General features: G+C 41.2%; 2 protein-coding genes across 2 annotated transcripts in view; one reads left to right on the forward strand and one right to left on the reverse strand.

Moving 5' to 3' along the window:
* ZW10 (zw10 kinetochore protein) overlaps nt 1-16,580 on the reverse strand; it is a 35,486-nt gene extending 18,906 nt beyond the window's left edge. Inside the window, exons 1-7 of the mRNA XM_043579370.1 lie at nt 16,378-16,580; nt 12,862-12,996; nt 8,290-8,391; nt 7,759-7,836; nt 7,446-7,605; nt 5,730-5,882; nt 5,074-5,265 (exon numbers count right to left, since the gene is read on the reverse strand). Of these exons, the coding sequence (XP_043435305.1) occupies nt 5,074-5,265; nt 5,730-5,882; nt 7,446-7,605; nt 7,759-7,836; nt 8,290-8,391; nt 12,862-12,996; nt 16,378-16,482 (925 nt within the window). The 5' untranslated portion in view covers nt 16,483-16,580. The remainder of the gene's footprint in view (nt 1-5,073; nt 5,266-5,729; nt 5,883-7,445; nt 7,606-7,758; nt 7,837-8,289; nt 8,392-12,861; nt 12,997-16,377) is intronic.
* A 4,610-nt stretch (nt 16,581-21,190) lies between these two features.
* Nucleotides 21,191-21,877, forward strand: CLDN25 (claudin 25). Its single transcript, XM_043579371.1, has one exon. The coding sequence runs from the start codon at nt 21,191-21,193 to the stop codon at nt 21,875-21,877; it is 687 nt and encodes a 228-aa protein (XP_043435306.1).
* The last annotated feature ends 149 nt before the right edge of the window (nt 21,878-22,026 follow it).

The raw sequence follows: 22,026 nt of genomic DNA on the forward strand, positions 1-22,026 counted from the left end.
TCCAAGAGAGCCTCCCTTTTATTCAGGTCTTATATCCTCGAAAATTTTATGGTTCTCTTCACATATGTCCTCTCCTTTCTTATTAAGCTTAACTTTAAAAATATTATAGATTTTGTTAGCATTATAAATTTCTTTATATTTAATTTACAAGTGATTATTACTAGTACAGAGAGAAATTATCAATTTTATATCTTCATATTAGTATCTATACAACTATTAAGTTTCATATTAATTATTAAAGTTTTAGTAGTCTTTTGGTTTCCTAGGTATGAGATTATATCATTTATATGTAAAGATAATTTCTTCTAATATACATACTTATTTTATTTTCTCTTCTTTGCATTAGCTACAACCCCTAAAACAATACCAAAGAATATTAATGATAACGTGCATTCCTGACTTACAACTGATTTTAATGGAAATAAAGTTTTTAATCCTTTAATAGAATGCTTGTTGTTAGCTTTTTAGAAGCAATTAGTTTTAAAACCAATCATTACTTTAAAAAAATTCAATACAATAAACCATACCATAATTATGCAAAGTGATCTACTACATAGCTATATAATTTATTTTGTAATTTCCCTATTCTTCAAGATTTCATTACTTTCCAGTATTTCAGTATTATAAGCCTTATAATGTATATTATAAGCCTGTATAACCTTATACACAAATATATGGTAATATATACACAAATAGTTTCATATATTTAAAATTATTTCTGCTTCTATTAAGAGGATCATGTAGTTCTTATCCTTTTATTTACTTAAATATTTTTTAACATTTATTCATTTTTGAGAGACAGAGAGAGACACAGCATGAGTGGGGAAGGGGCAGAAAGAGAGGGAGACACAGAATCCGAAGCAGGCTTCAGGCTCTGAGCTGTTAGCACAGAGGCCAACGCGGGGATCAAACTCACGAACTGCGAGATCATGACCTGAGCCGAAGTCGGTTGCTTAACCGACTGAGCCACCCAGGCGCCCCTTTTTTCTTTTATTAATGTGATGTATCACACTGATTGATTTGAGGATATTGAACCATCCCTATAGCCCTGAAATAAATCCCACTTGATCATGGTGAATAATTCTTTTAAGGTATTGTTGGATTTGATCTGCTAGTATCTTGTTGAGAATTTTTGCATCCATGTTGGTCAGGGAAATTGGTCTGTAATTCTCCTTTTTAGTGGGGTCTTTGGTTTTGAAGGTAATGCTGGCCTCACAAAATGAGTCTGGAAGTTTTCCTTCCATTTCTATTTTTTGGAACAGCTTCAAAAGAATAGGTATTAACTCTTCTTAAATTTTTTTTTTAACGTTTTTATTTATTTTTGAGACAGGGAGAGACAGAGCATGAACAGGGGAGGGTCAGAGAGAGGGAGACAAAGAATCTGAAACAGGCTCCAGGCTCTGAGCTGTCAGCACAGAGCCCAACGCGGGGCTCGAACTCACGGACCAAGAGATCATGACCTGAGCTGAAGTCGGCTGCCCAACCGACTGAGCCACCCAGGCACCCCAGATATTAACTCTTCTTTAAATGTTTGGCAGAATCCCCCCTGGGAAGCCATCTGGCCCTGGATTCTTGTTTGTACTGATTCAATTTCTTTACTGGTTATGGGTCTGTTCAAATTTTCTATTTCTTCCTGTTTCAGTTTTGGTAATTTATATATTTCTAGGAATTTATCCATTTCTTCTGGACTGCCTGATTTGTTGGCACATAATTACTCATAATATTCTCTTATTATGGTTTGTGTTTCTGTGGTGTTGACTGTGATCTGTCCTCTTTCATTCATGACTTTATTTATTTGGGTCCTTTTTCTTTTTGATAAATGGAACAGAACAGAGAACCCCAGAAATAGACCCACAAAAGTATAGCCAACTAATCTTTGACAAAGCAGGAAAGAATATCCAATGGAAAAAAGACAGTCTCTTCAGCAAATGGTGCTGGGAAAACTGGACAGCAACATGCAGAAGAATGTACCTGGACCACTTTCTTACAGCATACACAAAAATCAACTCAAAATGGATGAAAAGACCTAAATACAAGATAGGAAACCATTGAAATCCTAGAGAAGAAAACAAGCAACAACTCTCTGAAATCAGCTGAGCAACTTCTTACTAGACACATCACCAGAGGCAAGGAAAACAAAAGCAAAAATGAACTACTGGGACCTCATCAAAATAAAAAGCTTTTGCACAGCAAAGAAAACAATCAGCAAAACTAAAAGGCAACCGATGGAATGGAAGAAGATATTTGCAAATGACATATCAGATAAAGGGTTAGTATCTAAAATCTATAAGGAACTTATCAAACTCAACACCCAAAAAACGAATAATCCAGTGAAAAAAGGGGCAGAAGACATGAATGGATACTTCTCCAAAGAAGACATCCAGATGGCTAACAGACACATGAAAAGATGCTCAACATCACTCATCATCAGGGAAATACAAACCAAAACCATGATGAGGTACCACCTCACATCTGTCAGAATGGCTAAAATTAATAACTCGGGAAACAAAGATGTTGGCAAGGATGCATAGAAAGGGGAACCCTCTTGCACTGTTGGTGGGAATGCAAACTGGTGTTGCCACCCTGGAAAACAGTATGGAGGTTCCTCAAAAAGTTAAAAATAGAACTACCCTAAGATCCAGCAATTGCACTGCTGGGTATTTAACCAAAGGATACAAAAATACAGATTTGAAGGGAAACCTACACGCTGATGTTTATAGGAGCATTATCAGCAACAGTCAAACTATGGAGAGAGCCCAGATTTCCACCCATTGATAAATAAAGAAGATGTGGGGTGTGTGTGTATGTACGTGTATGTGTATATATATACATACACATGTACATGTATACATATATGCATATGTATACATGTATATATATATATACATACACACACAATGGAATATGTGCACACACATACACATACACAATGGAATATTACTCAGAATATTCAGAAAGAATGAAATCTTGCCATCTGCAACAATGTGGATGGAGCTAGAGTGTATTATGCTAAGTGAAATAAGTCAGTCAAAGAAAGATAAATATCATATGATTTCACTCATATGTGGAATTTAAGAAACAAAACAGGGGCACCTGGGTGGCGCAGTCGGTTGAGCATCCGACTTTAGCCAGGTCACGATCTCGCGGTCTGGGAGTTCGAGCCCCGCGTCGGGCTCTGGGCTGATGGCTCAGAGCCTGGAGCCTGTTTCCGATTCTGTGTCTCCCTCTCTCTCTGCCCCTCCCCCGTTCATGCTCTGTCTCTCTCTGTCCCAAAAATAAATAAAATGTTAAAAAAAAAAAGAAACAAAACAGATGAACATATGGTAGGGGGTGGGAAGAGAGGGAAAACAAACCATAAGAGACTAGTAAAAATAGAGAACAATCTGAGGGCTGATGGATGGAGTCGGGTGGGGGATGGGCTAGATGGGTGATACATACTAAGGAGGACACTTGTGATGAGCACTGGGTGTCATATGTAAGGGATGAATCAGTGAATTCTACTCCTGAAACTAATATTGCACTGTACGCTCACTAGAATTTAAATAAAATTAATTTCTTAAAAATTAAGAAATAAAAACAAAAAGGCTATCTTCATAGAAGCATGGAACTGAGAATGAGAGCATGAGTACTGGCAAACTACTCTAAAGTGTTTCACATTATACCTATAATACTTTGTTCTGTTTTGAATACCATACTTTGAATAAGACTATAGAGGAAATGGAATACATTCACAGAAGAGCAATGAAAATAGGAACTTAAAACGATGTGATTCAAAAAACCTAAGGATGTTTATATTGGTGGTAAGATACAGGGGAAATAACAGCTACTGTAAAGAACTTAGAAGTCCATCATGTGTAACAGGAGTTAGACATGTTATATGTAATTCCACACAGTAGAAACGGCATCCATGAAGCAGACATTACGGAGCAATGTATTTTGAACAAATTTTTCAAACGACTACCTTAAAGATTTAATCTGCAAAATGGAGGCTTTGCCAGTAGTATTTACCATAGAGAAGATATGATTTTTAAAAAACAAACAAAAACTCCATAAAACTCAAGAGTTGCCCAGAGACAGAACAGAATGCATCAAGAGGAAGTGACCTCGCTCTCACTACCAGTGCTCAGAGTGGCTATGCGATCCATGGATGGGAGTGTGAGAGAGGAGACTCAAGCATCAGAGACCTCTGGTTCTTGCCAATCCTTCGATACTTAGTTTACAACTTTGTTTATTGCTATGTATTATCTCCCTAAGTGAAGGAACAAAAGAACTACCTTGGATTTCTGCAGTTTATACAAGTCTTAAGACTTTTCTTCTTCTCTGCTACTGTTAAAACTAGAACCAATTCCTTCCTTGCTTTACACAGAAACTATTTTACATTAATAAACTAAAGGACTGCCAGGAAGGCATTTAAACACCAGCATTTTTTTTTATTTTGTCCACATCAAGATTGTCTGATTTGACTATTAAGCCAGACAACTGAAAACAGCATAAAGAAGTCAAATAACTAAAAAGCAACAGTATTAATACACCAGAAGAACATGTTATTTTTCACAGTATTACAACTAATATTAATTATTCAGAGCAATACAGAAAATGGCTATCTTGATCGTGAATATATAAATATCTACCCAACTGGTTGAGATGGAATGCACTTTATTTCTTAAATCTAGTTTGTTTCTACCAGATGAATGGGATCTTCCCAATGAAATATGTAAAGCAGTACTTGGTTCATCTCTGCTTCGCCCATAATTAAAGCAAGAGTCCCAATATGTGACGCTACAAGTCTAGTGAGAGAAGCATAGCCCAGAATTTAAGTAACTATTACAAGTACAGAATCTGGGGTACCCCTGGTGACCCTACTTTCCATATGGGGAGGAAAATGATCGTAAAGCAGAGCAGGAAACAAGAAGGTAATGACTTTACTCCTATGGCATAATTTACTCACCTCCAATCCTCTATAATTCAACTTGGGGGCATGTTTATCTACCTTAAAATACTATTTACTTTAAAAATAATATTGACTTTTTCCCAAACATAAAAATATGAGAGCACTACCTTGGGGACACATACCTAGAAGGTGTTTCTGGAGCACTTCCAGTACTAGTCTGATCTTTGCAAAAACTTCAGAAGGTGATGGATGTTCCAAGTCAGTCATCACAGATTCAAAACGAATACTAATGATGTTAGGCTGGCTTTCTACCACAGCATAAAGGGATGGGCAAGATGCCAGAGGCCTAAGGATATACTTCAGCAGCATCTGACCTGAAAAATTTTATGAACATTCATCAGAAACCACTGGAAGAAACTTTTAAAAAGCAAGCATGCCACACCACCCAAAAAAAAAAAAAAAAAAAAAAATCTTTGAACCTAACAATAAAAATACATATAATGTGACATCACACACCACTCATTATGCATGGCAGGTTTTACCACTGAAGTTTCCCAGACTGTCTACAGGTCTTTATTTAAATTATTCAAAACAGTCCAGTAAAATAAATAGCAGTAGCCAGTTTAAAACAAGGAAAAAAGGAAAGACAAGAAAGGATCCAACCCCTTAATAAAAAGGGTTATATTTATGAGAATTCCATTTGATAAATCATGAGCCCAAACCCTACATCTATCATCAATATTATCTAGAGAACAGACTTCTCTAGACTTCTTTGCTATTCCTTAAACACTGAACCTTCTAAGATTTCATGTAAACGAAACAAAGTAGTATGTTTTACCAAATGATTTAAGCTTCATTTGTAGCTCCCCAAGAATAGAAAATGCCAAGAGCACCGAACTGATTGGTGGCCCGGGGGTCTTCTCTTCTTTCTGAGATTGTTCAATGCATAAATGAAGTTCTGTTTGTAGGCAAGATTCCAAGTTGCTGGTATCTAAGAGAAAGGGGAAAAACATCAGCTATCTCAGCAATACAATACAATCCCACTTCTGTTCCTCAGAGCTCATTCACTACTGAGATTCCTCAATATGTGGTTTTATTATAATACACTTCTAATGTAACCAAATTTTATTTTATTTTTTTAATGTTTATTTTTGAGAGAGAGAGAGACAGAGCATGAGCAGGGGAGGGGCAGAGAGAGAGGGGACACAGAATCCAAAGCAGACTCCAGGCTCCATGCTGTCAGCAAAGAGCCTGATGTGGGGCTGGAACTCATGAACCGTGAGATCATAACCTGAGCCGACTTTGGACGCTTAACCAACTGAGCCACCCAGGCGCCCCTGTGACCAAATTTTAATTATGACATACATGTCCTTGGCATCATTTTAAAACAGAAAATGACTGTTTTGGGGATATTCAAAGAATCAAACTAAGTGCAAAAGCAACATGATGTGCCTAATAAATGCTTATTAAATATGAATGGAGTGAAGGTAAGAAATGAAAAGTGAGGTCCTGGTCTCAAGATATCTTCTTTAATGTTCTTTCTTACCAAGTATAGAGAACAGCCTAACAAGTTTAACAAGAAGGTTGTATTATAACAAAGTATTAACACGCCTGCTATCTTCCCTTAATTTTACATTCTGCTCGGAAATAGAATCCAAAATTTTCTAGATTACTTCCTTCAAAATATGAAATATTTTGTTTGTATAAAATACATATGTGTATGTTTGTGTGTATGTCTATGTACACACATACATATACAGTGAATTTGGAGGCCCCCACGTGGATATGGGCCAGGGGATGGGAGAGACTGTGACCTTTCCCCTGAAACAAACTAAAATTTTCAAGATTCAATACTAGAAAAACATACTAGGGGTAATGGCATGTCGCTTACATCTACTCTCCGAGGTTTTACTTTGTGTAAACAAAACTTCCAAGAAGGCTCACACCTACAAGTGAGCAGAGAGACTGAGAGCCAAACAACATAAATCAAAGCCAGGGCCAAGTCATCCTATTTCTTCATCTTATAAAGCATCCCCTATCGCATGATTTTGCCACTATTTTTTCCCCAAGGACTGAAAAAAATTAAGCCAGACCCCTGTCCCAGTGACCCCGTCTTCTTTCCTCACCAAGAGAGAAAATGGTAGAACAGCCTTTCAAAGCTTTCCAGTCAAGGTAAACTGTTGGGAGTAGGGCTGCTGGGAATGGGTGTACCTCCAATGCAGTGGAAACTCGGTGTGGTTTTAAACCGCTGGGACCTCCTCTACCACACCATCATCACGTGAATCCCACCCACCCAATCATCCTCCTCTTCCGTGCTCCTTCCTCATGATGGGGACAGAGAGAAGGATGTAAGGGAAGTAAAATGAGGACACTTCAAGAATCCAGAGGAGTGAGTCCTGACCAGCATTCTGCTTGATATGAGAATTCAGGGCAGACTCGGAATAATGATAAATGAAACCTCCTCATCCACCAAAATAAAATATTTAGAATATATTCAGAGGCCAAACTGGTTCAGGCAGATTAAGCAAAGCAGTCCACCTGAGGTCAGCAGCACCTTTTGATGGCGGGAACTTCCATACAATCAGCTTCTGCCACTCTTCTCCAAGGTGATAGAGTATGTTCTGTTTCTGTATTGTGAGCTCCATGCTGAGAGATTTCAACATTTTTAAATCAAAGCATTTTCTGGATTTTAGTAACTTCAAGCATTTCTGTGCCTGGCAGTGAAATGGAATCATCGTTAGACATTCCATCTGGACTCAGGGCAATTAGAATCTATTTGTATAATGATAAGGAACACACAGAACACAAAATTTACTGAAAACAAGAAGAGTACTAATTGTTTATACTGTGGAGAAAGAGTTTAATACCTCTTCCAGACACCGAGCAGCAGTAACATACTTCTTCTCTGTTAATGCGCAGTTATATTCTTCAATAGCAGAAGAAAACTGGAAAGATAAGCATGGTTATTAGGTATTTCATTTTATACATCCTATTATTTCAAGTCTGTCTGCTTTTGTTTTTAAAATCTGAAAAAAAAAAAAAAACCCCTTAGAACCAGGGGATACACATTTAAAAATGAGACCAACTGGGGGCGCCTGGGTGGCGCAGTCGGTTAAGCGTCCGACTTCAGCCAGGTCACCATCTCGCAGTCCGTGAGTTTGAGCCCCGCGTCAGGCTCTGGGCTGATGGCTCGGAGCCTGGAGCCTGTTTCCGATTCTGTGTCTCCCTCTCTCTCTGCCCCTCCCCCATTCATGCTCTGTCTCTCTCTGTCCCAAAAATAAATTTAAAAAAAACGTTGGGAAAAAAAAAAAATTAAAAAAAAAAAAAAATGAGACCAACTGAAAACAAATAATTTTCTCGCCCCTGAAACACTGAAGTTTGAGTTGAGTTTAACTGACCTCTTGCAGCTGTTTAAGCAAATTCAGAACTACTGAGTCTCTTTCCAACTGTTGCTTCAAATCTGTAAATTCAGCAGTTGACACATGAAGATCCCGGCGGACCTAATCCACATCAAAGAAAAGTACTTTCAGGCTATACGGTATCTAAGAAACAAGACGTTTGTAGCTAATTCATAAGCTTTCGTAGGCGAACATAATTCATGTTGAAATTTAAATGCTGGTTAAGAGTGGAATAAAAAAAACACACAATGTATGAGGAAGAGATCTTAAGCATCCACTTAGTCCAAACCATTACCTTCTGCAGCAGTACCTTATTCCCGGCAACATAATACGCTCAGGTCACCATCTATCCTTAAGTTAAGCAGTATTTTTCATCAGAGAGCTCATCTACCTGGATGACTAGAGCGGTATCCCCGTTGCCAAGTGACAACTCATTCCACAGCTGATAGCTCTATTAGAAGGACTTTAGGTTAAATCAGAATCCACCTCCCATCCTGTCCTGCCTTTTCAGGGACTTTGCACTATTAATTATTTCCTCTCTTCTGTACCTTTACCTCTTCCTAATTCATTCTTCGTTTATAAAATATACACTGAATACCCACTAGAGCAAGGCTCCTTCCTTCAGGTTTAAACATGCTGAAATTTCCCCCCTCTTTGAGAAAAAATTTCCTCTACCTCAGCAACCACGTATATTTCTCAGTAGCTACCTTATTTGTCTCCTCCCTCTCATAAAACCAAGCTTCTTTCAAAAGTGAGCCATACTCACAATCTAGTTTCTCACCTATCGTTCATTCTGTAACTCGCTGAGATCTGGTTTCCATCAAAACTACTGCAAAATAGTGTCCAAAACACCAATCAACTCCTTGTGGCTAAATCCAAAGCATACGTCATCAGTGTTTAACTATCTATCAGTACAGTTAACTTCTTTCTCTTAATTCCCTGAAATTATTCTCCACTGACTTTCCTCCTAGTTCTCTGGCCATTCATTTTCTTTGGGTCACTTCATTTGCCCTCTGACTACTTCACACATATTGATATTCCTTTCTCCCTGGCCCTCTTCCTACTCTGAACCAGTGGTTCTCAAAAAATAATTTTTTTTTATTTTTATTTTTTTTGCCCCACTCCCATTCGAGGACATTTGACAATATCTGGAGACATTTTGGGTCGTAACAAATGAAGGAATTCTACTGGCATCTAGTGAGTAGAGGCAGGAGATACTGCTAAATACCCCACAATGCACAGGATAGCCCACCACAACAAACAACTATCCAGCTCCAAATATCAACTGGGCTGAGGTTGAGAAACCGTGCTCTATACACTCTCTCTGGGCAATCTCATCCATTCCCATGGCTTCAATTTCTAAGGACTACTATCTCAAGTCCATATCATTTTCCTAACCTTCAAACATGTATATGGACGGGTGACATGCAAATCCATTTTCCCATTCTCTCACAGTAGGAGCACGTGGCTAGAGACTATACGTTCTAGCTTCTCTCAGTGGAGTGTGACCATGTGTCTAAGATCTCACTACTGAAATCGAAGCAGAAGTGATGTGCACCATTTCCAAGTCTGAGTCAGGAAAACACATGTGCCTCCTCCGTGCCCTCTCTTTGCTCTTAACCTCTGAACAAAATGCTCAACCGGCCCACTGCTCTGAGTAATACACTATCCATCTGCCATCCAAGGAGTCTCATGTCTTCTAACAGCATCCATGAAATCGTGGCAGGCTAACTAGCTAACTTGTGTGTAGATTAAAATCTGAGACCCCCTCAAAGTTCTTGACTGTACAGGATCAGCCTGCTAGCCTAAACTACTGCAATTAAAGAGCCATCTGAGCAATTGCATTTCAAGGTCTGTCTCTCTCTTTTCAAAGTCTAGCCTTTGTTTTAATACACTCCAACTGTGCAGCTCCGCTGGGATATCCCAAAGGCTCCCCACAAAACCCCACTCCTTCTCTAGACCCTCTACTGCAGTGAATGGCACATCAATGACCTGGTTCTTCACTATCCTTGACCCCTCCATCTTTCACTCCCCACCTAATGTCCCAAAGATCCTACCTGTTAAACGTCACTAGGATTCATCCTCATCCTCTCCTCTATTCTCACTGCCACTGACTTCAGAGCTGGCCACTGTCCTTTCTTCCCTGATTAGTTTAACTGCCTCCTTATGCTTTAACTGCCTTCTCATTTCTCGGTCTCGTTTTCCTCAAGTCCTTTCTTCAAATTGCCAGCAGAATGGGATTTCTAAAATTCAAATCCAATGTCACTACTCTGCTTAAAAGCCATGGAGGCATGGCTTCCACAGGGCCATCAAGATAATTTCCATACCGCTTAACCTGATATACAAGGTCCCTGCTTACCTTTCTAGTCTCATCTTGCGTCCCTTTCCACCACACTCTCTAGACATGAGTCACGTGGAATTGCCACAGCTCTCCAAAAGCAACATCTCTCATTACATCTATGCTTCTGCAATGCTATCTCCTACGTCCATCTGAAACACTCCTTCCTCTTTGTCTAACTACCAAGCACTTCAGGTTTTGGTCTGATACTATTTCCTACAAGAAGCCAAGCTGAGCTGTATTTTCCCTCTCTGAATGAATTATTTCTACTTAATGTGTATCATACTACTTTAGTCATCTACATTAAGCATGAGATTCGCATTGTGAAATAAAAAATTGTCTTGTCCAGCAGCTACCACAGTATTTCACACCTAGCAGATGGCTCAATAAATATACCAAATGGCTAAATAAATCTCTATTAATATCTACCTGTTCAATCTAATTCCGCTTCTCCAGCCATAAATTTGAATCTTACTAAGGCTAAATGCCCTTAGTTTCTTTCACTGTTCCAATGATATAATGTTTAGGCATGGACCTTCTCATTCAGACCAGGCACCTTTCAAAATATAACAACCAGAAATGAATAAATTTCACCAACCATAATCTGGCCAGCAAAAGGTACAGACAGCCCATGACCCTCTCATTACAGACACTGTATGTCTAATAGTACAATCTAAGACTGCACCACTGACTCGCTGATCAATCAACTAATTATAAATACACCTTGAAAATATGATTTGAACTGTGACAGAGTTGTAAAGTAACAGATTTATGTTTATTAAAACCTCTAATCATCATGGTCGATGAACTGGCGATCGATTTTCCAGGTAACCAACGGTTTCCCCATTTGTGAATGAAATTTTCTACAGAACTTTTGAAAAACGCTTCTGCTCATTTTCCTTCTTTAGTAATTATCACAGAGAGAAAAGACTTGGGTATCTTTCCTTGAGGACCCTGAAAATGCTTCACCAACTTGATTTGGGGTATCAATGAGCCCTGCCCAAGAATTTGGCAATAGATGTAGAAGGCCTCGAAGAGTACACCTGATTAAACCTCTAGGGTCAGCTTTCCTTCCCTCAAATGACTATGTTTCCTAAAAGTAAAATACAGGGAAAAAATTCTGGTGAAATAACATAGGTGAAAAAATGTTTTTAAAATTATAAAGTGGCTATTTTTGTTTGCAGACTGGCTGACTTCTTTTTGTGATGGCAGCACTCCGGCAAACGTGATAAGCATTTCTAAACCCACCAGGCCATCCAGAAGAAACACAGCAAGCACTGGCCCTACAGAGTGATTCAGTACGAGATGGGCAAGGATTCTCCCTGCATCCAGAGAGTGGCTTTATGACAGGAAGCACAGTGCTTGTAATTGGCAAATCAAGCCTGGGTAGCTCAGTCGGATGACCATCAGACTCTTGATTTCAGCTCAGGTCACAATTGTGACCTGAGTGAGGGTCATTGCACTGTGTGGGTCATGGGACTGAGCCCCATGTTGGGCTCCACGCTGAGTGTGGAGGCTGCTTGGGATTCTCTTTCTTGCTCCCCTTCTGCCCCTCTCCCCCGCCCACGCGTGCGTGCACTCTCTCTCCAAAATAAAAAAAAAATTTTTTTAATTAAAAAAAAGAGAGACAGAAACATTTTAAACTAAGAGGAGACAAGAGAAAAGGCCAAATGACCCAGTTCTAAGCTTCATCTGTTTTTATTCTGAAGACAATAAAATTCTGAGATTATTTTTTTAATTTATAAAGTGCTATTCGAATGCAAGACATTATTATTATAGCTTTAAATTTTTACTATGAAAATCATTTAAATTATAGTTTTGGGCAATATTTCTATTTTAAAATTGGCAGTTCGGGGCGCCTGGGTGGCTCAGTCGGTTAAGCATCCGACTTCAGCCCGGGTCACGATCTCGCGGTCCGTGAGTTCGAGCCCCGCGTGAGGCTCTGGGCTGATGGCTCAGAGCCTGGAGCCTGCTTCCGATTCTGTGTCTCCCACTCTCTCTGCCCCTCCCCCGTTCATGCTCTGTCTCTCTCTGTCCCAAAAATAAATAAACGTTAAAAAAAAAAACTTAAAAAAAAAAATTGGCAGTTACCCTAAAATTATTTAATGCCACTTCCATTTACCAATAAGAAAAGTGAGGTCTTGAAAACTTACACACAGAACTGAATTGTCTTAGGAATCAGGAAGCTGAACTACCAGCCTACAAACCTAACCAATATAACAAACCATTCTTACCTCACTCTCTATCCTAGATTTCAGCAAGTCAATGTCCTCAGATAGCTTATCCACTTGGGTAACCAGGTCCTGTGCACTTTGCATGCTAGGCAGGAATTCACTATACTTCTTGCTGATCATGGTGCACACCTCACCCTATAAAATAAGACAGAAGAATTACAGTGAGATGAGTCGAGAACTCTATTAAACATATACAGCTCATCTTCCATAAGGAATCCTCCATGTTGGAGCCTTCTTGCCAGTTACCCACACTTTTCCTCCCAGCCAATGGGTTTCTTTGAAAAACACATTTCTCTTCACAGAGCTAGAACAAATAATCCTAAAATTTGTATGGAAACAGAAAAGACCCCAAATAGCCAAAACGATCTTGAAAAAGAAAACCAAAGCAGGAGGCATCACAATTCCAGACTTCAAGCTATACTACAAAGCTGTAATCATCAAGACAGTATGGTACTGGCACAGGAAGAGACACTCCAATCAATGAAACAGAATAGAGAACCCAGAAATGGACCCACAAACGTATGGCCAACTAATCTTTGACAAAGCAAGAAAGAACATCCAGTGGAATAAAGATAGTCTCTTTACCAAGTCGTGCTGGGAAAACCGGACAGTGACAGGCAGAAGAATGAACCTGGACCACTTTCTTACACTATACACAAAAATAAACTCAGAATGGATGAAAGATCTCAACGTAAGATAGGAAGCCGTCAAAATCCTCAAGGAGAAAGCAGGCAAAAACCTCTTTGATCTTGGCTGCAGCAACTTCTTACTCAACACACCTCTGGAGGCAAGGGAAACAAAAGCAAAAATGAACTACTGGGACCTCATCAAAATAAAATGCTTCTGTACAGCAAAGGAAACAATCAGCAAAACTAAAGGCAACCGACAGAATGGGAGAAGATATTTGCAAACAACATATCAGATAAAGGGTTAGTATCCAAAATCTATAAAGAACTTATCAAACTCAACACCCAAAAAACAAATCATCCAGTGAAGAAATGGGCAAAAGACATGAATAGACACTTCTCCAAAGAAGACATCCAGATGGCCAACTGACACATGAAAACATGCTCCACATCACTCATCATCAGGGAAATACAAACCAAAACCACACTGAGATACCACCTTACACCTGTCAGAATGGCTAACATGAACAACTCAGGCTACAACAGATGTTGGCAGCTTGCATTGTTGTTGCAAGCTGGTGCAGCCACTGTGGAAAACAGGATGGAGGTTCCTCAAAAAACTAAAAATAGAACTATCTTATGACCCAGCAATTGCACTACTAGGCATTTATCCAAGGGATACAAGTGTGCTGTTTTGAAGGGACACAGGCACCCCCATGTTTATAGCAGCACTATCCACAATAGCCAAAGTATGGAAAGAGCCCAAATGTCCATCGATGGATGAATGGATAAAGAAGATGTGGTATATACATACAATGGAGTATTACTCGGCAATCAAAAAGAACGAAATCTTGCCATTTGCAACTATGTAGATGAAACTGGAAGGTATTATGCTAAGTGAAATTAGTCAGAGAAAGACAAAAATCATATGACTTCACTCATATGAGGACTTTAAGAGACAAAACAGATGAACATAAGGGAAGGGAAACAAAAATAATATAAAAACAGGGAGGGGAACAAAAGAGAAGAGACTCATAAATATGGAGAACAAACTGAGGGTTACGGAACGGGTTGTGGGAGGGGGGATGGGCTAAATGGGTAAGGGGCACTAAGGAATCTACTCCTGAAATCATTGTTGCACTAGATGCTAACTAATTTGGATGTAAATTTTTAAAAATAAAAAATTAAATTAAAAAAAAAGAAAAAAAAAGAAAAAATCACATTTCTCTCACCCTTAAGGATCCTATAACATTATTAGATGCAAGAAGACAAAAATCACCCAATTCCGCCAGTGCCCAAAAGCTGTACAAATGCTAAAAAAGAAAAGGGGGAGCCAGTTTTCATATTGAACTAGATTAGCTCAGACTATAGCCAGCAATTTTAATCATACAGCCAACAGAAAAGCAAATAGACAAATTAAATTCACAATCTGTATACTTCAACTTATGAATTTCTATCTTCTTGCTTATAAAACTTTAAGGCCTGATCTTAGAAGTCTAACTTAATTTGAGTTTCATCAATAAACAAATTACTGAATACTTTGCACTGAATGCTTTGGAAGATACCAGGGTAAATTATGCCTGCTTACAAATAACTTATTTTTAAATAGGAAAAATACTATACACTTATGTAACCAGAATACAAAAATGTAATTAAGGAACAAAGTTAATGTCCTCCAGAAACACAAATGAGAAAGAGGTCACTTCTGCTGGAGCAAAATGGGGATATTTTTCATGCAGAAAACTGCATTTGAGATGGAACATAAAAAATGGGTAGAATACTACAAGCAAAGATGGAGAAATGACAACGTAAACAAAATTGGAAACCAAGAAAAATACTGGGTCTGCTTGGAGCACAGAAAGTAATTGTCAGTTGGCTGAGGATTCAAGTTGGTAAAGGAAACCTGGTGAAAGGAGAGTTAGATCCAGAACGGTAGGAGCCTTGAGTGCCGTGCTAAGGTAGCTTAATAGTCTTTCCACCATATAAAAAGTGGTGAAAAACGCTACAGCCCTGTAAAAGAAGAGATGCCATTAACCTGAATACTTACCGATTTCAGGAAACTATTTTCATAACATCAAGGGTTGTTAGGAAGACCTACTTCTTGTGCCTTTGTGATAAGGTGCCAAACTTGCTCCCTTAAATTCAGACTTCATGCGGGTGCACATAATTTTAAATGAATCCAACAGAGATGTGGGTGAATACTGGCAAGGTAAGGGCAGCAATACCAAGTGAAAACTGTGGACGGCTAGGTGCTTTTTGTGTGTGTATCAATCTCAAGACAGCAGGGTCCACTAACGTGCTCTTTACAAGTTTTGTAACACTCGGGACAGCCTCAAAGCACTTGGGGGTGAAGAACAGAGTTTAATAAACATGTTGACAGATTTGAACAACAAATATTTCAGAGAGGAGAAAGGTACCATTCTCCCAAAGCTATTTTATTCATCAACAAATCATACAAAAAGGAGTGGGTGGAGGAAATGCCGTAGGGGGTCCTGCCTGCATTTCTCTCTCTCTCACAAGCTCCCTCCCTAGACACCTCGGGGCTTGCAGTGCCACCTCTCCTGCTGGTCTCCTCAGTCTTCCTCCAAATCCCCCGACCCCACCCCAACCCTCCCCAACCTAACCCCACTCCCCAGCCACCGTCTCCTTCTCCCCTTCAAGCCTCCCCCCCTCCCTAGTCCCCAGCCCCTGTCCGGGCTCGCCTCCGAGCCCTCTCCTCAATCCAAATACTTCCAGCCTTCCCACTTCGCATTCTTCTCACTCGGCGTCCCCACCTGACTCTGCTCACACCCACTCTGGCTGCCCTCAGCCCCCATTCCTTTCCCGGTCCCTCCACAAACAGAGCCGGGTTCCTTTTCGGTCGGTCCCCGGGTGCCGGGCCTTCCTTCACCTTAATCTCCTCCACCCGCCGGGTCAGGCGGCTGATCCGAGTGCCCAGATCCTCCTTCTCCAGCCTCCCCGAGTGTGCCAGAACCTCCGTCACGAACGAAGCCATCGCCACGACTGGAACCAACGCTGACGGGGTCACTCTCCCTTGGCCAGCGCGGCAGTCCCAGTCCCGCCGCCGGCGGCGTTGGCGCGCGGCCTGCCGGGAAACTGAGTCTCGCGAGGCTCAGACCGCCGCGGGGAAGGCGAGGCCGCACTACAACTCCCAGCAGGCACCGCGACTGTCCTAGCGTGGAACTTCCACGGTGTCCCGTAGCTGGCAAACCAGGGGAGACGCGTTTCCCTCCCTAGCTATTTTCAAACAGCTTGTCTCTTCCCGCCTGTTTTTCGCTAGACGAAATGAAGGGTTTTTACTTAAAAATCAGTCCTAAATGAACCTTTCTCAACTTGAAAACGCTTACCTGTGACACTTAGCGAGCTGGAATACCGGACGAGCCCATCTTGATCTTTTTTCGTTGAATATTCACTTTCAAGGGCTGCAGCGGCCATCAGAGTCTATGTGAGTAGTGCCCTCTGGAGTTGTGCAGACGAAGTGGCGTCACCTCATAACTAAAAGTCTGACTAAATTGCACTATATATGTATGTATATTTTTTATGTATTTATTTTTGACAGAAAGCGTGCGAACAGGGGGAGGGCCAGAGAGAGAGGGAGACAGAATCCGAAGCAGCCTCCAGGCTCTGAACACAGAGCCGGTCGAGGGGCTCGAACCCATGAACATGAGATCATGACCTGAGCGGAAGTTAGAGGCTAAACTGACTGAGCCACCAGGCACCCCTAAATTGCACTCTTTTTATGTTGCATAGTTTCAATGCAATCTATGTACATATGTTACATCATATAGATCTTTGTTCATATATTACATATATACTATGTCATGTAGCAAATATGTGTTACATCTATGTAATAATACATTACGTATTTATATTGTTTGTATTATTTATATTACCTAAGTATAAATAACATTAGTACTGGGTGGACTAGAACAAGATACTTAACACTTTTTTTTTTCTTTAAAGTGTATTTATTTTGAGAGAGGGAGGGGCAGAGAGAGAGAGGGAGAGAGAGACTCCCAAGCAGCCTCTGTGCTGTTAGCATGAAGCCCGATGCAGGGCTCAAACTTATGAACCATGAGATCATGACCTGAGCTTAAGTCAGACGCTTAAGGGACAGAGCCACCTAGGCGCCTGTTAACACTTTCTATCACAGGTTAATAAATCAACTTGACGAAAAGTTTTTAAAAAATTGTTTCATTATTTACTGTTACATACTGAAAGATGTTCACAATATACTATGTACACTATGATTGTTTTTTAAAATAAGTAGATACAGATACATATACAGAGGTAAAGAACATACACCATATTAGTGGCAGACTTACGGGATTTATTCTCTTCTCTATGTTTTCCTGTCTTTCTGTAATAAACATGTACTGCTTTAGTTAAAATGTCACGTTTAATTTTTTAAAAAGGTATCTTGTGAGGGTTGACCTCAAGTAGATGCTGATGTTAATTAAGGTCCTTGTCAATTTTAAGTGTCTATATTTTAAGTGTCTGTAGGACAACCCGCTTATCCCAGTGAGGCTAGGGCGGCTTCCTGTGACATGAGCAAAGGACAGGAAACTGGGGTTGAGACAGGAAGTACAAAGGACAGCCTAACATACTGGGAAGGTATCTCTCCCTAGAAAACCAGATCAGCTTCTGTTCAGTAGACCTGTCAGCCTCACTTTGAATTCTAAATGCTGTTACTAGAAAGGTCCAGTGAGAAAGAAGGACTTGCAGATGACCTTCCTGAAAACTTGTATTATATATTTATTGGTCAACTACTGTATGACAGACAATGGACTAGGCTGGGAATCCAGAATCCCAGGAAATATTATCATTGCTATCTTGAAGGTAAATGAGAGATTGATCCAGATTTTGTGGGGCCTAAATGTTATCAGTTGCTGGGAGGGGGAGGGCCCTTTAAGGAAAAGAATATAAAATAAATACAAAATTCGGTACAGGCCTTAGAAGGGGCATGGGCAAGTAACAGGCCCTGAAGCTAAGGTACAGAGGGCAGAGGAAATGTTGGAGGAGGAGCACCCAGGCTCTAATTGAACCGGAAAAGTTTCACAGTAAGGAGGAATCTGAACTGAGAATGGAAGGAGGCGCCACTTTGAGGTTGAGCATCTGAGATCTTCTCCGGTTAACTAATCCATGGGTCATACCCACAAATGCCACTGCAGGGCTGCACCTGTATCTGGCAGAGAGACCACTGGATTAGTGGCACAGTGTTCCTCAAGTTTTCTGGGAAGACCCAGAGTTAGTTTGAGGACGGAGAAGAAAGAACACAGGGAATGGAGTGGGATTGCTACACACAGTCCGTGCATGTGGGCATGAATGAATATTTGAATAAGTAAAAAGAAATCAATAACATGAATGGGTTCTGTTTTCCCTCACCAACCTGACCTCCTACCTGGTTCACACTTATCATGGTTTACATGTCTTCCAACTCACAGATGGCCACAAAGGGTCAAGAAAGGGCTCTGAAGAAAAGGCAAGGAAATAAGGAGCAGTATCTGAGAGAATCCGTCCTGAGCTCATACACATGTGACATGCCTGTTTTCAAGAGTCAAAACATCAGACACCAATCTGGATGAACATAGCACAAGCAGGCAGCATTTCCAGGGATCCATAATATTTTGCCATTGTGTTGCTTAGAACATGTGGTTGTTATAAAAGCACCCCATTTGCTTCAAAATAGTGTGAAGGGAGGGATGTGAATGGTGGATGCAGAAAGATTGGCATGTGGGGATCATTTCTGAAGCTGGGTGGTAGGACATGAAATTTCTTTACCCATTTGCCCTACTTTTGTATGTGTTTGAAATTTTCTATAATAAAACACGAACGAAAAAGAGAGCCTTCAAGAGCCTTCACCTCCCTCCACCCCCACACCACTGGTAATCTGATCAGGCTGTATTGAGACATCATTCGGATAAAGTCAAGGTGGTGTTTCCTTAGATACTCATCCTCACTTCCTCCCCCCAACACCCCTGCTTCCTGGTGCACCACAGGGCAATCAGGAGGTTAAAATATGAATAGGGAAATACATTGGTCAACATTTGTCTTCGTTATAAGAAATCCCAATTTGGGGGCATCTAGGTGGCTTAGTGAGTTAAGCGTCTGTCTCTTGGTTGGGGCTCATGTCATGATCTCATGGTTCGTGGGTTCGATTCCCTCGTCGGGCTCTGCACTGACAGCACAGAGCCTGCTTGGGATTCTCTCTCTCTTCCTCTCTGTCTGCCCCTCCCCCGCTCGCTCTGTCTCTCTCAAAATAAATAAATACACTTATAAAAAGTCCCAATTTTCTTCTGTGTGTTGCCATAAAGATAAACCCCCTACCCCACATGTTGTGTCACCAGTGTGCATGCACATTGCGGGAGGAATCACCGTTGTAGCCTGGAGACAGAAACATGAAGTGTCACAGTCTGAGTTCCCTGGCTCAGGAGCTGGACCTGTTGTTTACCAGCTGGGGGACCTTGGCAAGTTATCCACCGTGTATCTCGCAGTGGCGGTGTGAAAATTAAATAAGGATAAAGTATCTAGTCAGAAGTCTGGCATGTAGCCATTCTCAGTAAATGCAAATTATCTCCTTTCCTGTCCAAACCTGCCTCTTTGCAGCAGCAAATAGGAGTATGGAAGCTGGTATGACCACCACTCATTATAGCTGCCGTCCTTCAGCAGTAGGAGACTGGGGAGAGAGCGCTTCCCTCCTGGTATATTCTGGGTCTGGATAGGTTCATTGAATGGGGCATTTTCTATTTTTTTCCTCCTATAAAAATATTAAATGGTAAACTTATCAAATGTATAAAGTACATAGACAAGCACAAATAGGGAAATAAAAACTGGTCACTTGCTGGTCTCACTTAACGAATCAAAAATATTTTTTGTGTCACTGAAGTTTCTTCTACATCACTTTCAAATGGCTACCTAGTACTAACCAAAAGTGTGCAATCATTAATAATATTTCAATGGACATTTTCATAAATCTTTGTATATATTCGCAATAAATTGGGGTAAGTTCCTGAAGGTAAGGTGCTGCGTCAAAGTATGTGTGTATTTAAAAGTATGAAATTCGGGGAGCCCGGGTGGCTCATTCTTTAAGCATCTGACTTCACCTCAGGTCATGATCTCATGGTTCACAATCTCATGGTTCATGAGTTCGGGTGAGCTCCAGCCCTGCTTTGAGTGAGCCTTGCTTCTCTGTCTCTCTGTCTCTGTGTGTGTGTCTCTCTCTCTCTCCATCTCTCTTTCTCTCTGTCTCTTTCACTCTGCCCCTTCTCTCACTTGTGCTCTCTCTCGCTCTCAAAAAAAAAAAAAAAAAAAGTATGGAATGTGAAGTCATGTTGCCCTCCAGAAAGATCTTATCAGTGTATATTCCCAAAACACCATTCTCATCCTCTCGGAACTGGGGAGTGATTTTAACTTCAGGTTTATGAATTTACTCATCAAATCGATACTGATGGCTTACTCTCTAGCTTTTCTTTGCCTCTCATGGGACCCTCCCCCAGAACCCACGCCCACATCCCATCTTGGACACACCCCTAAACCCAGTGTTGCCAAGCTCCTGGCACCTGCCTCAGCTGCTGCCTAAAAACTGAAACAAGAGCCCTCTCCGAATGTGAAAGACCTTCCACTGGGTCTCCCCCAAAGTGCTGCCTGCTCACCGGTCACCCAGCCGCCTGTCCTCACTTTCTTGCTCCGTGGTGGGAGCAACCATGGCCTGGAGTTTCCACGGGAAAGCCCAGCTTGGGGGACTGCTCCTCTCCCTCTTCGGCTGGGTCTGCTCATGTGTCACCACAATCCTGCCCCAGTGGAAGACTCTCAATCTGGAACTGAACGAAATGGAGACCTGGATCATGGGGCTTTGGGAGGTCTGCGTGAATCAGGAGGAAGTTGCCGTGTGCAAGGCCTTTGAGTCCTTCTTGTCTCTGCCCCAGGAGCTTCAGGTATCCCGAATCGTCATGGTAGCCTCCCACGGGCTGGGGCTACTGGGGCTCCTGCTCTCTGGCTGTGGGTCCGAATGCTTCCAGTTTCACAGGATCAGATGGGTATTTAAGAGGCGGCTCTGCCTCCTGGGAGGGACTTTGGAAACATCTGCTTCAGCCACTACCCTCTTTCCAGTCTCCTGGGTAGCCTATGCCACGATCCAAGACTTCTGGGATAACAGCATCCCTGAGATTGTGCCTCGCTGGGAGTTTGGAGATGCCCTCTACCTGGGCTGGGCTGCTGGTATTTTCCTGGCCCTTGGTGGGTTACTCCTCATCTTCTCAGCCTGTCTGGGAAAAGAAGACGTGCCCTCTCTCCAGATGGCTGGCCCTAGAGCCCCGCCGTTCTGTGCCCCAGCAAATGAGTCCAATGACTCCTTCTATCTAACACCAAGACCTAGGAACCTGTTCATCTAGGACTTGCTTCTGCCAAGGAATCTCCGGAATAAAGCAATGTCAGTAGAACCCTTTCCCTTCCTTATTCTTTACCACCTTCTGTATATTTTCCTCATTTGGGGGTGGTAGTCGCTGTCCCAACTTGATAAGGATTTGACTATCATGGTGAT

This window comes from Prionailurus bengalensis, chromosome D1, assembly GCF_016509475.1.
Source record: "Prionailurus bengalensis isolate Pbe53 chromosome D1, Fcat_Pben_1.1_paternal_pri, whole genome shotgun sequence".
Classification (NCBI taxonomy): Eukaryota; Metazoa; Chordata; class Mammalia; order Carnivora; family Felidae; genus Prionailurus; species Prionailurus bengalensis.